The sequence below is a fragment of the Mauremys mutica genome, chromosome 9 (assembly GCF_020497125.1).
Source record: "Mauremys mutica isolate MM-2020 ecotype Southern chromosome 9, ASM2049712v1, whole genome shotgun sequence".
NCBI classification, from domain to species: domain Eukaryota; kingdom Metazoa; phylum Chordata; order Testudines; family Geoemydidae; genus Mauremys; species Mauremys mutica.
Genome location: NC_059080.1, coordinates 6,825,416 through 6,838,472, shown reverse-complemented (window position 1 = coordinate 6,838,472; position 13,057 = coordinate 6,825,416). Strand labels below are relative to the sequence as shown.

The 13,057-nt window shown below is 48.7% G+C and overlaps 1 protein-coding gene across 4 annotated transcripts in view; it reads left to right on the top strand.

The window, feature by feature from the left end:
- Positions 1 to 4,932: 4,932 nt before the first annotated feature.
- The window catches only part of MCF2 (MCF.2 cell line derived transforming sequence), an 89,505-nt gene continuing 81,380 nt past the window's right edge, over positions 4,933 to 13,057 (top strand). For 2 of the 4 annotated variants that reach the window (XM_045031419.1, XM_045031416.1), the window contains exons 1-2: positions 5,539 to 5,608; positions 6,384 to 6,537. In XM_045031419.1, coding sequence (XP_044887354.1) covers positions 6,429 to 6,537 — 109 coding nt within the window. In that variant the 5' untranslated portion in view covers positions 5,539 to 5,608; positions 6,384 to 6,428. Of the gene's footprint in view, positions 5,238 to 5,538; positions 5,609 to 6,329; positions 6,538 to 13,057 lie in introns of those variants that run through there. The other 2 variants (XM_045031418.1, XM_045031417.1) reach the window with 2 other exon arrangements.

Sequence of the window (13,057 nt, the reverse complement as noted above, 5' to 3'; positions counted from 1 at the left end):
GGGTACTTGGGTAAGGAGTAACTGAAACAATCAGCTGTTTTTAATCTTGCCTTCCACTCTACAAACACAGCAGAGAAGATCAGAGCCCCATCTCTAAGCTGTCTGGAGTTGATGAAATGCAGGTTAGGATTTGTGCTAATGAAATTCAGTGTTGTTACAAATTGTTGGAGCAATTCACATGCTGTGTGTGTTTATTTTTAAGACGGGTGTCTCTGACTCAAATTAAAATGTTCCCCCCCCGCCAAAGAAAAAGTTTGAGAAATTCTGTTTCTCCTCTTTAATTATTAAGCTTCTGTGAACCATCGCAGGACAGATGGCTGAGCTATTTAAAACTAACCTTTATGGAGTAGCATGTACTATTGGAAACCAAATATACATGTTGAGAATCTTAATAGTCTATTGTACTATATATTATACTGTACTGAGTGATAGGTAAAGTAATCTGAACGATTGCAAAGGCTTTATCTGAATTGGCTATAAAGAGTGGCAGGAACAGAGTGGGAGCAAAGTTAGTGATGTGAAACTTGCGTGGATTGCCAAATACTTCAGAAAGCTCTGAACCGTCGCGGTAACATTTAAAATATCTATTTAGCTAAGGCGGGCCAGTGGTACTGAGCGTTCTCTCCCTCAGGTGCTTTGCTGGCTGCTCACATGCTCAGGGTCTAAGTGCTCACTACATGTGGGGTCGGGAAGGAATTTTCCTCCAGGTCAGATTGGTCAGGGACCCTGGGGGGGGGGGGTTCACCTTCCTCTGCATCGCATGGGTGCAGGTCACTTGCCAGGATTCCCTGGGTGTATCTCACTTAATCCTTTCCCTGCTCCTGCGGGGGCCTCAGCCACTGGAGCACCTTGGTCCCTCCCATGCACTGCCTGGTCTCCTGTGGGTCTTATTTCTGGGGTTGGGTTTAGTGTTGGGGTGCTGGGTGGTGTGGGTGGGTTGTGTGATACAGGAGGTCCAGATGATCTAGTGGTCTCTCTGGCCTTAAATTCTGACTCGATGAATTGGAGAAGTATTAGAAATGAGAAGTATTGGTCATTTCCTAACGTTCAGACCTTTTTTTTTTAAATAAGGACTTTTAAGGTCAAGTTTTCAAAATGTTGTGTGCGCACTCTGTATTTGTGTGTTTCACTGCAGTAACGGCAAAACCAGATGCATCTGCATCTCCATGTGTGTGAGAAAGAGAAAAGGTGGTCTTCCTATGGCTGCTTGTGGAAACATTAAATCTGATTTCAGCCTCGCTTTGAACCTTTTGAAATAGTGGGATATAAAGTGGTGAGCTGCCTCTGCAGCAGAAGACTTTGCAGTCTGCAAAGTCATCTCCCCCTTCCCCCGGTATGCTGGTATTTATAACAAGAAAGTAAAGTAAGTGAACTTAAGCAGGGTTCCAACTCAGCCCTGGGCATGGAGTCCAACCTTCCCACAGGTGTTAGCCTCCCCTCTGTACATCAGTCTGCCCCAAGCCGCAGATGGCTGATGCGGTTTAAAGCACGGCAGTTTCCGTAGCCAGGGAGTGATGTTGCTGGCATCACATCCAATTGCCTTTGACTTCCCTAACCCTATTGACCAGGCGCCTGTTTTACATCTGGATGAACTGGAGCAGCCATTCCATATGCGATCAAATGAGGCATAAACCTACAATCTCCAGGATTGTAGTTGAACACCTTAGCCATTGACTTCAACAGGGCTGGGATTTTACCCCGGCTCCTTAAAGATGTGAGGTTTGGTGGCCAAATGGTTATTTGCTATTTGCCATTGACTTCACTAGGGCCAGGATTTTTCCTTTGGTTCTCTGTGGCAGGTTTGAGGGAAGATGAACTGAAGTTAACCCCTTGTTCGCTGGGGACCAGGTAGTGTCCCTGTCCTCTGACTTACTGCCGAGATATTGGTAAACTGTAGACAAGTGAGCTTACTTTTATCTGATGCACTTTAAACTCTACTGAAATGGCTGGGTATATAAAAGGTCGTTCATCCCTGGTATAAGCTCTCATGTCAATATACTTATACCAGCAATGAACGTATCCCTTTCACTTCGGGTTAGTTCCAAACTAAATTTAGCTAAACTTGTTTTTCCAGTTTCCAGGATGGCTTAAAATATAAACTCTTAGCTTCGGCTCTGGACGTGGAATGGCGAGATTGCCCGGCCGCTCTCTGGGGCCATTAGTGCTTGCGGATATTTTCCCAGGGAGCACCAGCATCAAATGAACCATCATCTGTGTGCACATCCCAGGGCCTTAAACCCACTAACGCTCACCTGGGGAAGGCCTTGGGTTGGGGTTTGGCTGGAGACCAATGTACAGAATGGAGGGTTGTGGATGAGATAGGGGGAGGAAGGTGATGAACAGGGATGTAGCAACTGAATTCCTGAATTATGTGGATCTGCTGTCAGGAAACCCAGGCTAGAGGGACTGTAGCTGGACCTTCCTAAACCTCAGCAGCTGTTACAGTAAGGGCACAAGATGGGATTGAGGTGTCAGTCTCCACCACCATAGGTCACTGTGACCCAAAGGCCGTGGATGCCAACTGGCCGAGGGCACAGGACTACTCTGGGTTCACCAAAGGAATGTCATGGAAGGACTCTACTGAAAGCCTGTGCCCCATTGGTGGTCATAATCATGGCAAAATGGATGTTGTTTAAGGAGTTATGTGTATATACACTGAAAATTATGTTCTTAAGGTCTGTGACGAGACTGGTCACCTGAAAGGTAAAAAGTTGGTTTTCTTTCAGGCAAGAATTGCTTTTCTAGCTGCCTGCTTCCATGTAAATTAAATATTGTCTGGTTCCCAATGGGCCTGCAGTTACTATATGAGCCGAATGCTAATGAAGGATTGTGATATCTTCAAAGAGAGGAAATGTACAGGCAGAAGTGACCGAGCAGGAGAGAGAGCCCTGTTTACGTAAGGACAGTGAACTTTTGAGGGTACAACTCAGGAGTACAGAGGCACACCCTCATTCCTTCCATCTGTCACGACAAGCAGCCAGCAGGGCTGATCTCCTAAGAAGGGACTGCAGCCAAACTGGTTGAAAATGCTGGGGAAATGACAGAGTAAGCGACCTTGCAGAGAGCCACCTTCTGTAGCGAAGTAGAATGAACATCACACAGCAAGGGGCTGCTGCTGCTAATCTCTGCATCAACTCAGGTGGTGTGGAAGTGGGGAAATGGTTTTATGGCAATAAGTTACTGATCTACAGCTCCTTGGCTATTCCACAGCTGCACCAGGCCTGAGTCCCTGGCTTTGTACCCGTTGACTATTTTTAATCTCTCTCCACTCTGCACTTGCTGGGGTTGCTTTAGTAGAGGTGAGTGTACATGAACAGATGTCTTTATCCTCTCCTCGAAGGCTCTGAAGAACATAAACAGATCCAGCACTCCACAGGCAGCCAGGAATCTCCATTCACTGAACTACTACGTTGGTGTCTGCTGTCAATCATGTCAATGTTAAAAATTAAGTACAATTACACAACACACTGAATTGGAGAGGGGTGCTTCCCGGGTTCTGATTTACTGTGAAATATCAGTCCCTGCACTGCAAAAACAAACAAAAATATGGCTCAGCCATTAATTTCCCAGGGAAAACACTAAAGCATTACTGAAAACATCCTTAATAAGACAGTGGTCTTACAACCTTGTTGTATGAGAGAGACTCTGACTCATGGGCTAGATTGCCTGTCAAATCTGCATTTCAAACCCACATGAGAAACATTCCTTCATTTGGAATGCCCTGACACATTGGAAAGATATTTTTAAATGGGAAACCCAGAGTAGAGGCCCAAGGTAAGAGCAAACACAGTATTACCTGAAGGCTCTTGGATTCTAAATCTCTCTCCTTTTAAATTAGATAGTATTCATTCACAAACAACTGTTCACACTCACCCAAAAGCCCCTTTGAACTGGAATGCTTACCCAAGGTATTAACTTAAGCCTTGCTGGAGTCTGACATTCTCATTTTATTTGCATAGCATATAACAGCTGTGCAAGCAGCACCAGACTGACCTGCTGCTACAGCTCTGTGCTGACCTGCAGGGACTGCTCAAGGAGGGGAACATGGGTTCATCTCCATGCTCGTTTAATGCGTGGCCTCTCTGCCGAGACCTGCTACTAAAGAGCAAATTGATGTCAAATAACAGTGGACTGCTTTGTAGGTGATTGTGTCAATTTTGGAACTGTACTGAGACCATCAACTCTTAGACCCACCCGCTCCCCAATCAGTAGCTGGTACGATTGTATCTCTCTACCAACCTAGGCAGGATTTGAACTGATAAATCTCCCATTAATTGTTTTCTAATCCACCAAATCCCTGTTAATTTTTATAACAAACATATTGTGGTAGGTCCTACACAAACCCCATGCATTGCATGCTTTCTGCTTGTCGGGCAGCACTACTGTTTCATGCTGTTGCTAAAACTGTGACAGTCCTGAGTGATACCTCTACCCGAACAAAGAGAAAGAAGAGACAGCCAGGATGGCATCTGCTGTGTTAGAACCAAGGAGAAAGCAGTGGTTGAACTGGTAACTAAACTACCACATTTGTGGGGAAATTTTTCTTATCAAATTAGACAAATGTTAAACAACCATGGAAGCACTGTAAATACGACTCTTGCCAGAGTTTACCCTAATCTCCTAGCCTGCCTAAATAACGACTAGCCCTGAATGCTGGAAGGCACAGGGCCAGGCTAAAGCTGGTTTTATGTGAAAGCAACATAATTTAAAACAGCTGATTTGCTGCTGAGTTTCCCCTCACAGTAGCCCCTGATCTGCATGAGCTGCCAGGATGTTAGCCTGATAACCGAGGCTGATAGGGGTCAGCCCTAACTGCTACAGCACCCTACAGCTGCTCCACCCGCCCAAGTCACGCCACAGCCTGGTTTTACATGCTTCTCCGCCAGCTCTGTTTCAGGAAACCGTGCTGGAGCCCTGCTAGCAAACACAAAAAGACTTTGGTTTTAAACAGAGCTGCACAAAATTCTCGCTCCAGTCTAACATGCTGCTTTGAAAATGTCGCTAGGAAGGAGCAGGCAGGGATGGATCATATAGTAGTATTATTTGTACTGTCCATGAACGGACTCTGTCTGTTCCAGCACCGGAGATACTGCTGCAGAGTTTAAAAGGGCCCAAACTGGGCCGTCAGGTGTAGATGATTTCACACAGGAGGCACTTCTAGGCCCCTGCACTGGATCAAGCCTGACCTGCCCAAGGTGCTGTGCAGGGATCCAGGCAGCAGGGCCGGGCAAGGCCAGGTTTGCTTTAAGGGGCAGTGGGTGGTATGGCCCAGCTTTGATGCTGGCAGCCAGGCGGCTGCCGGCCTGAGCTGAGAACCAGAAGGAAGCGTTAGGGTGAGGTGACTCAACTGCCTCCTCAGACCCAAAGCCTCTCTCCAGGAAGGGCTGAGGCCCATTGAGGCAGGTCAGGGCACCTGCCTCCAAGCTGTGGTCATCAAACAACTCCTGTCGTGTTACTTTCCAGAAGACTTAAGTTTACTGGATATTTTACACCCACCCACACGCCCTTATTCCAATAATCAGGCTCATAACTGATGGAGGGGGCTTGGTGTTGCAGGCGGGTGGCTAGCGGCAGGCTATGGCATTTCACAGGACATTAGCACGCCGAGGTGCACACGCTCAGCACACCCGGGGTCCCCTCACGGCCAATGGCTTCGATAAAGCCTTGGGGTGAACTCTTGGCCACTGATTTCAGCGGAGCCGGGATTTCACCCTTGGGGGGAGCTGCCTAGTTTAGAGCAGGGGAAAGAGCCAGGCGCTGGCTGGGAAGAGCTGGGGTGGAGGGCACGTCCCTGCTGCCTCCTGCAGAGAGACGGGGGTCCCCATCCCGGGCGATGGCACAGCTTGGCTCGCGCACCAGACGCTCCCCTTCCCGCGGGGCGGTACCCGGGGAAGGCTGCTCCCCACCCGGCCACCCCGTGCGCGCAGAGCCCCGCTGCGCCCTGAGCGCAGCAGCGAGCCCGGGAGGCAGCGCCGGAGCGGGGCTGGGGTCCGGGCTCAGCCCCCTGACCCTCGGGAGGCGCCGGGGAGGGAGGAACGGCCCCGTCCCCGGCCGCTGGAGCAGCAGGGCGAGGTGTTCCCGAGCCGCCCCCGGCCCAGGTCCCGTGCGCTCGGGCTGGAGGGAGCGGCCCTGCCGGGCTAGCGGGGCAGCCGGCGGCTCCGCAGTGCTGGGCGTGCAGGCCAAGCTGCCCGGAGCGCAGGAGGAGCGGCTCGGCTCGGCTCGGCGCGGCCCGGGGCTGGCGCTGCCCGCTGCGGAGGCGAGGGGCCAGGCTGAGCCCGGCTTGCTCCTAGCTGGGGCGAGCATGGGGCGCCCCGCCCGGCGCTAGCAGGGACACCGGGTGGCTGGTAGCCGGGACCCAGTCACCGGCATCCCCCTCCCCGCAGAGCTTGGCCGTGGCGAGCCCCGCGCCGGAGCGCCCGGCCTCGGGCATGGCCCTGGCGAGCCCCGCGCCGGAGCGCACCCGGATCTCCGAGGTGGAAATGGAGCGTTATTACCGCCTGCTGCAAGCCGCCGCCCGCCTCCACTCCAGCGTCGCCGGTGAGTGCCCGGCTCCCCTTCCCCGGCTCCCCCTACGTGCGCCGCCGGCCTGGCGCACCCGCCGGGGACCCCTGCTTCTCCTCCGCCCCGCGAGGAGCCGGCTCCTCTCCCCTGCCCGCCAGCCCCGTGCGGGGCGGGCTGGGGTCCTGGCTGGCAAAGCCGCGGCTGGAGAAAGTTCCCTGGGGTGTCCGGCTGCTGCTGGGTGGGGGGCGGGTGTCTGGCTGCCCGGGTTCTTTGCTCCTTACACCCAGAGACTGAAGCCTGGCAGGAGCTTTAACACCAGCCATGGGGAGTGCTTTTGTGGCTGGTTGGGGTGCTGGCACTGGGGGGTCCTGACCTTCCCCGGCGGGCAGGGGGGCTTGGAGACCGGAGGTGTGAAAACATCGGGGGGGGGGGGGGAGGAGAGAGATTGTTAAACTCCAAGGAAAAGGTGGTGTTTTTCTCAAAAAACATTTTGTAAAGAGAGCCAGAAATAACCATTTTCATCCTGAAAACCCAACCCCGCCTGCAGCCCATCCTCTCTTTGACCCAGCCTGTTTTTTCTTCCTCACCTAGTTCTCCTATCCAGCAGCATTTTTCCTGCCTAATTTACAGCCTGCCTTCAAACATGCATCATAAAGATTGATTTTAACTGATTTTTTTTTTTACCAAGCGGAAGGGATAAACTTCTGCATCTTCAGGTTGCTGACAAATAAATGTATTGCATTCTTATGCCTTCCAAATACCGTGTTCCTTGCACCCAGTGGATCTATGGAGGTGACACTTCAGATACAGGTGTCCGATATAATTGCTATCAGAATGTTTGCAACTGTACAAGTTGCGGGGGGGGAGAATAGCTGAGCTCTGGTACTCTAAAGCCAGGATCCTGAATACACCTATGTATGTGCTTAACTTTATTCACATGCATAATGTCAAACACATGTAGCTGTTTACAGAACTGAGGCCTAAATACTAGGCAGACAGATGAGGGAAGTAAATTCTTGTTAGAAGTCGGTAGTAGGTTTCATTGTAAGTGCTGTATGGTTGTTGTTTAAAGCACTGAATAACGCTTGCTTTGATGGATTGCACTCTGCATGTAGAAGGGTGTCTTATTTTTAAAGTCATCACTGCTTCCCGTTGTGCCCCTGACATGCTCTCTCTTGTTGCGGGAACGCTGTCGAAAAGGAATACAAAGTATTCGGGTTCCTGTTAATAAGCAAAAGTGTGTGATCGGATGCTAGCCCCTTTGCCGGGCTTCCTTTGGCTAGCATTGCTGCAGTACTGCCTCTTGTTAGTACTTGCAGTATTCAGCCTTACGCCTCTGGTGGGCCTTCTGTTGGGCTTCGGGTGTATGAATCCGGCTGCAGTTGATTTGCCAGTAGAATGTGTGATGGTCAGAAAGTTATGACTTGTATTGGAACCTCTGTGAGTGGCGGTGATGTGCCACATCGAACCTCACATTGATTATGCAGGCTCTGAGTCATTTGCATGTTTGGCGTAGTCAAGCAATAGGGGCCATCAGCATTTTACAAATTGCTGCCCCGAACCCTCAGAATTGTTCCAGATCAGCCAGTTATTGATGGGTAGGTTGAATGGCAGCTGGGTATGATCAACTCTTGACTGATCTATTTACAGTATTTTAAAAAAGCAGCAGATATGTATAAAATTGTGTACGGTTGTTTGTTTGTTGCCCTTCCTGAATCACTTAGGCCTGGTCTCCATTCAAGAATGTGCTGGTCTGACTACATCGACGATGTTACATCGGTGCAAACCCTTAATGTGGACGTGCTACACTAAAGCTGGTGTGACTTGACTCAGTAACTTTAGGCCATGGGCTGCCCTTGTGCCTTAACAGAGCTCCCTTTAACAGCCCACGATCTAGTTACTTCATAGTCCTGCATTGAGTTCAGAGGACTGGACTAGATGATTTAGTGAGGTCCCTTCCAGCCCTTTTGTGATTCTATAATCTGCTGATAAACCTTCCAAGGGTTTGCTTAAGGGGGAGATGTTATTTCTTTTCAGCATAATCCTTTAATGGATACCCTCATGGGAAAGGGTCCGTGCCTATTGGCACTGCTTTCCCCGTCAGTGACACACAGCACACCCAGCCCCAGAACTGAAGGCTGGAGCCATGCCTGGCACAGAAGACGACACTCTACAAAGATCTAACCATCTAATTCTGATGGTCTCGGCTCCTTTGCATAGCGTAGCTGAATTTATGATGCTGGATTTTTTTATTGGAGAACTTAGGTACAGATGATTAGGTTTGTAGTAAAAGTGGTTGGTGCTGCAAAGGAACACTTGCATGAGCAAAGAAGGAATTCTGTTTGTGTGAATGTGCAATGAAAACAAAACAGTTCTGTAGAGTCCAATCCTGTTCCTGTTGAGTCAATGACAAAACTCCTATTTTCTTGAAGCCGGAGCAGGACTGGGCTTTAGAGAGGCAGCGTGAGTATAAGCACACGAATGCAGCGGTGATGCATAAATTCTCCACGCTGTGTAAATGAATTCTGGGGAAACTGGACAGATAGCTCTCCGGTCCCAATCCTGCCTTCCACTCTGTGCAGATGGCCCTTTACACCTGCTTTTGGAAAGTCAGTGGGACTCCACACAGGAGCAAGGAGGAAATTGTGTGGGTCCAGTTGCAGGACTGGGACCAGCTTTGGGCTGTGCGTGGGCAGTATTGCCTGCTCTCCGTGTTAAAACAATCATGTCAGCCTCCACGCCAAATGATGAGATTTCTAAAAAGATAATAAATGTGGGATTCTTCCTCACCACATAATTTCTGAGTTTATTAGCCTGGCCATGGGATACATTTTAAGCACTTTTCCACAACCACAAGGGCTAGGAACTTTTTAAAAAAAATGAAAACTGAGATTCTCACATAATTGCTTGACTGTAAGTGCTGAGGCTTCAAGGAAACGTCCAATATCATGAGACTTGTGATAAAATCATGACAGTTGGCAACGTTGCATGTATGCACACACACACACATGCCCTTTTGGTCTTTTTAGGGTGTAACATGTTTATAGCTGCCATGGTTATAGGAGATCCTGTTTGAGAGCTGTTAGAATACAAGCTTACTATGTAATGACCTCCAGAAAATGAGTAATATTATCACTCAGCTGCAGCCCCAACGAGGACCACCAGAGAAATAGTTGTGCAGGAATCTTAAACAGTACGTAGGATGCATTCTGTTAGCATAGAGCACAGTCTCTATACCTGCAATTTCATGATTTATCTGTCGTTTACCATAAGAAAAGTGAAATGACAGCAGGGCTGTGTGGGAGGGAGGTAATCTGAAATATAAAGTGGAGTGGGGGAGGGTAATTGACTTAAGTATTGTCAGAGTCTACCTTTGCCTCTAATCTGCATGATGCTCTGGAACAGGGAGCTTCCACTGTTTCTCATGGGAAAACGTTGCCTCTACTTTTTCTGCTGTGTTTGCTTCTTGAGTCAGAGTAACAGACTAATGCCGCATTTTTAACCAGGGCTTTAAGATTACATGATTCCCCAGCTCCAGAGTTTGACACAGAATTGGGTTCCAGTGCCCCTTCCTTTTTTAAATACAGTTGTTTCTGGCATTTGCAGTTCAGAAGAAAGCCCTCCAACAACACAGGAAGTGTAAGCTGATGTCGCATTTTCTGCCCAAGTCTGCAGACAGCCTGAAACAATGCAGAAAGTGGTGGACTCTCATGTGTTTCAGCGAGTTAACTCTGAAACTGCAAGATGACAAATGTCAACACTGCTAATTATTTCAAAATTGTCCTAAATTGTCTCCCACACCTTTTCAAGAGTCACCTACTTAATTGCCCAAACCTCCAAATTCTTCCCTGACAATTTCTGTAATGTTGTACGTGGTCAGTTAAGTTTTCAATACCCTGCAGATTCTTTAGGAGTTGCGGGAAGAAAGTTCAGTATGAAAACCCTGCACTGACTCTATTGTCATGGTGGGAGTGCTCTGCTACGCAGTCTTTCACGTTCCTTTTCTTAGTGTGTAAGCAGTGGTCAGTCTCTGAAGAAATGCTTGCATTTTTGTGTGTGAGATATAATTGTTTGGGAGAGCTGTGGCAAGCATCAAGGAAGTTTCCTTCTGCCTTAACCTCTCTAACTAGAGGCAGAGTTGCTTTGTGCTAACTGGACATTGGTGTTTTGGCAGAGATTCCTGAAAAACCGATTGGCTGTGGGGTGTTTGTCACTACTTCTGTTCAAGGGCTACATGATGTAAAATAAACGAGTGGTACCAGAATATACCCAGACGCCATGTTTCTGATTCCTTCTTCAGCAGGAAACCAACCTAAGATGTCCTGATATCTGCTACTGCTCAGTGGGGGTGATGGTATTCCTCATTTTCATTTTTAATTCAATAAAAACCTCTGCTTCTGAATTTATCCTAATCTGCTGTGGAATTTCCACGTTGCCCCAGAAACTGGGGCCTTGCTGCAGAATTGAGTTTCCCATTATTACAGGGTATGTGGGCTAAGGGCAGGGAATTCATCACTCCATAGGCTTCCACACTGCTGCTGCTGCTGTTTGCAAGTGAATTAGGCCGCAGGATTTACCCTTAAAGTCTACCCTCTGCCTTGCATCTGCATCTCCCACTGAGGTTGTTACCTGTACGTATGCAAAGCTGGAATTTGGCCTAAAGGAACAAAGATTTGCAAGATGATGTGAAAAGTTATTGATGTTTGTTCTCTTCCTTGGCTCTGCAGCCCTCTTTTAAATTACCTTGTGGTGAATTTGATTTGCTTTGGAAGCTGATAATTTGGCTATAATGATGCATCGTGAGGGCAGATGCTAAGCATATTCCCCAATGCCTGTTTGGCAAATACAGCTCTATGCTGATTGGGAAAACATCTTTAGTCTCACTCCTGGGTCTGTCCTAAGCACAGACCGACTGAAGTTGGAAATTGAGGAAAGTTAAATGCTGGCTGAAACTCGGACATTGATTTAAGCTTAATGCAAAAAACTCAGTACAAGTTTTTTGTTTTTTTTTAATGCCCACACTGTTTACTGTGGGGGTGAGTATGAATGCACACTGTGAAAGTTGAGAAACTTTTATTGCATTTCTTTTGTTAAACATAAATCCATACCTGAGCTGAATTGACTTTTAACTTTCCCAATTCTCAGCTGGCGTTAGGGTGGATGCAGACAGAGAGAGAGTCTGGTTAGACACACGTAGATCAGCGTGTTGGATGTTGCTCTACCAGAAGCAGTCTAGGAATCAATGCATGACTCACCCACTGGAAGTCTGCCAGTGTTTACGCTTGAATTCTTACTTCTGCTTTCTCTCATGTTAACTAACACAAGTATAAATTCTAGCCTCGACAGGGCTCAGAAGCTTGTCGTCAGTTCTACTGAACCCCAGGTTGCAGCCAGGGAATGACTAGCGAGAAGTATTTGTGTCCAGGAACAAATGTTCATGTCGTGTCTACACTAGAATTTCCAACCAGGTTAGTTAACAGCTGTTAAAACACAACAAAAATGTCAAGTGTTAGACCGGTGCTGGGTGGCCTGGAGAAATCACTTAATTTCTCTGCCTCAGTTTCCCACTCTGTAAAGAGGGGATAATGCTTTCCTTCCTCACAGGGCTGTTTGAGGCTTATTCATGAGTGTGAGGTGCCTTGCTATCCATGGATGAAAGGCTGCAAGAGTGCAAAGTATTATTAGAAGTTACCATTTACTTCAGGCACTGCGTCTTACAGAGGTTGGTGCCCTTATACGTGAAACCATGGCCTGGCTCCCCATCTGGGTGAAAATGATGTGCTGTCTGTTCCCCAGATGTCTCGGTGACCTAGACATCAGGGCATGGGAGCTTGGATGAAGTATTCGTAGGTGATGGTGCAGTCTGCTGCTGTGTCTCATGGAGGTGCATTTGCGATGGAGTCAGAGAGTTCTTTTTCCCCCCCACAATGCACCTGCACAAGGACTCGGCAAAATGCCGTTGCTATTGCTCTGATGGCAAGGCAGCTGGTTGAGCTGGTGCTACTTCATGGCCTCAAGGGGATATAGCCAGCAGGGGACTCCTGAGAGCCCCCCCTCTGCGCATGCCACTTGGAAGCACACACCGCAGGGAGTGCCTTTCCGCAGCACATGTAAAGAATGCTGCCCTCTTCAGTCCCCGCACTGCTGCTGTGTGCCCTGCAGGGTGCTTCTGTGTTAACCGGATAATCGGGGTGGCCTTATGGACTGCGACTGGACCACCTCAGAATGATGGACTGGCCACTGCCATCCTAAGGCTGGGTCTGCATGGGAAGCCAGCACGCTTTACTGAGGCCGTTTTGCTGCTGGTATATTTGCATTTGTTGGAGAACCTAAGTCCTAGTGAGCACCCAGTGCTCAGCTGCTACCGCTCTGCAGACCCTGTCTGACTCCCAGAGCCCCAGAGAACTCAGCACCACATGGAAAGCTGATGACCGGTGAGGTGTTGCTAAGGTTTCAGTAAGGGGCTCCCTCAGTAAACATCCACCTCAGGCGGAGACACATTCCCTGTGTACCACGCTCTTCCCCACACCTCCCGGCCCTGCGGCCCTTGATCCAC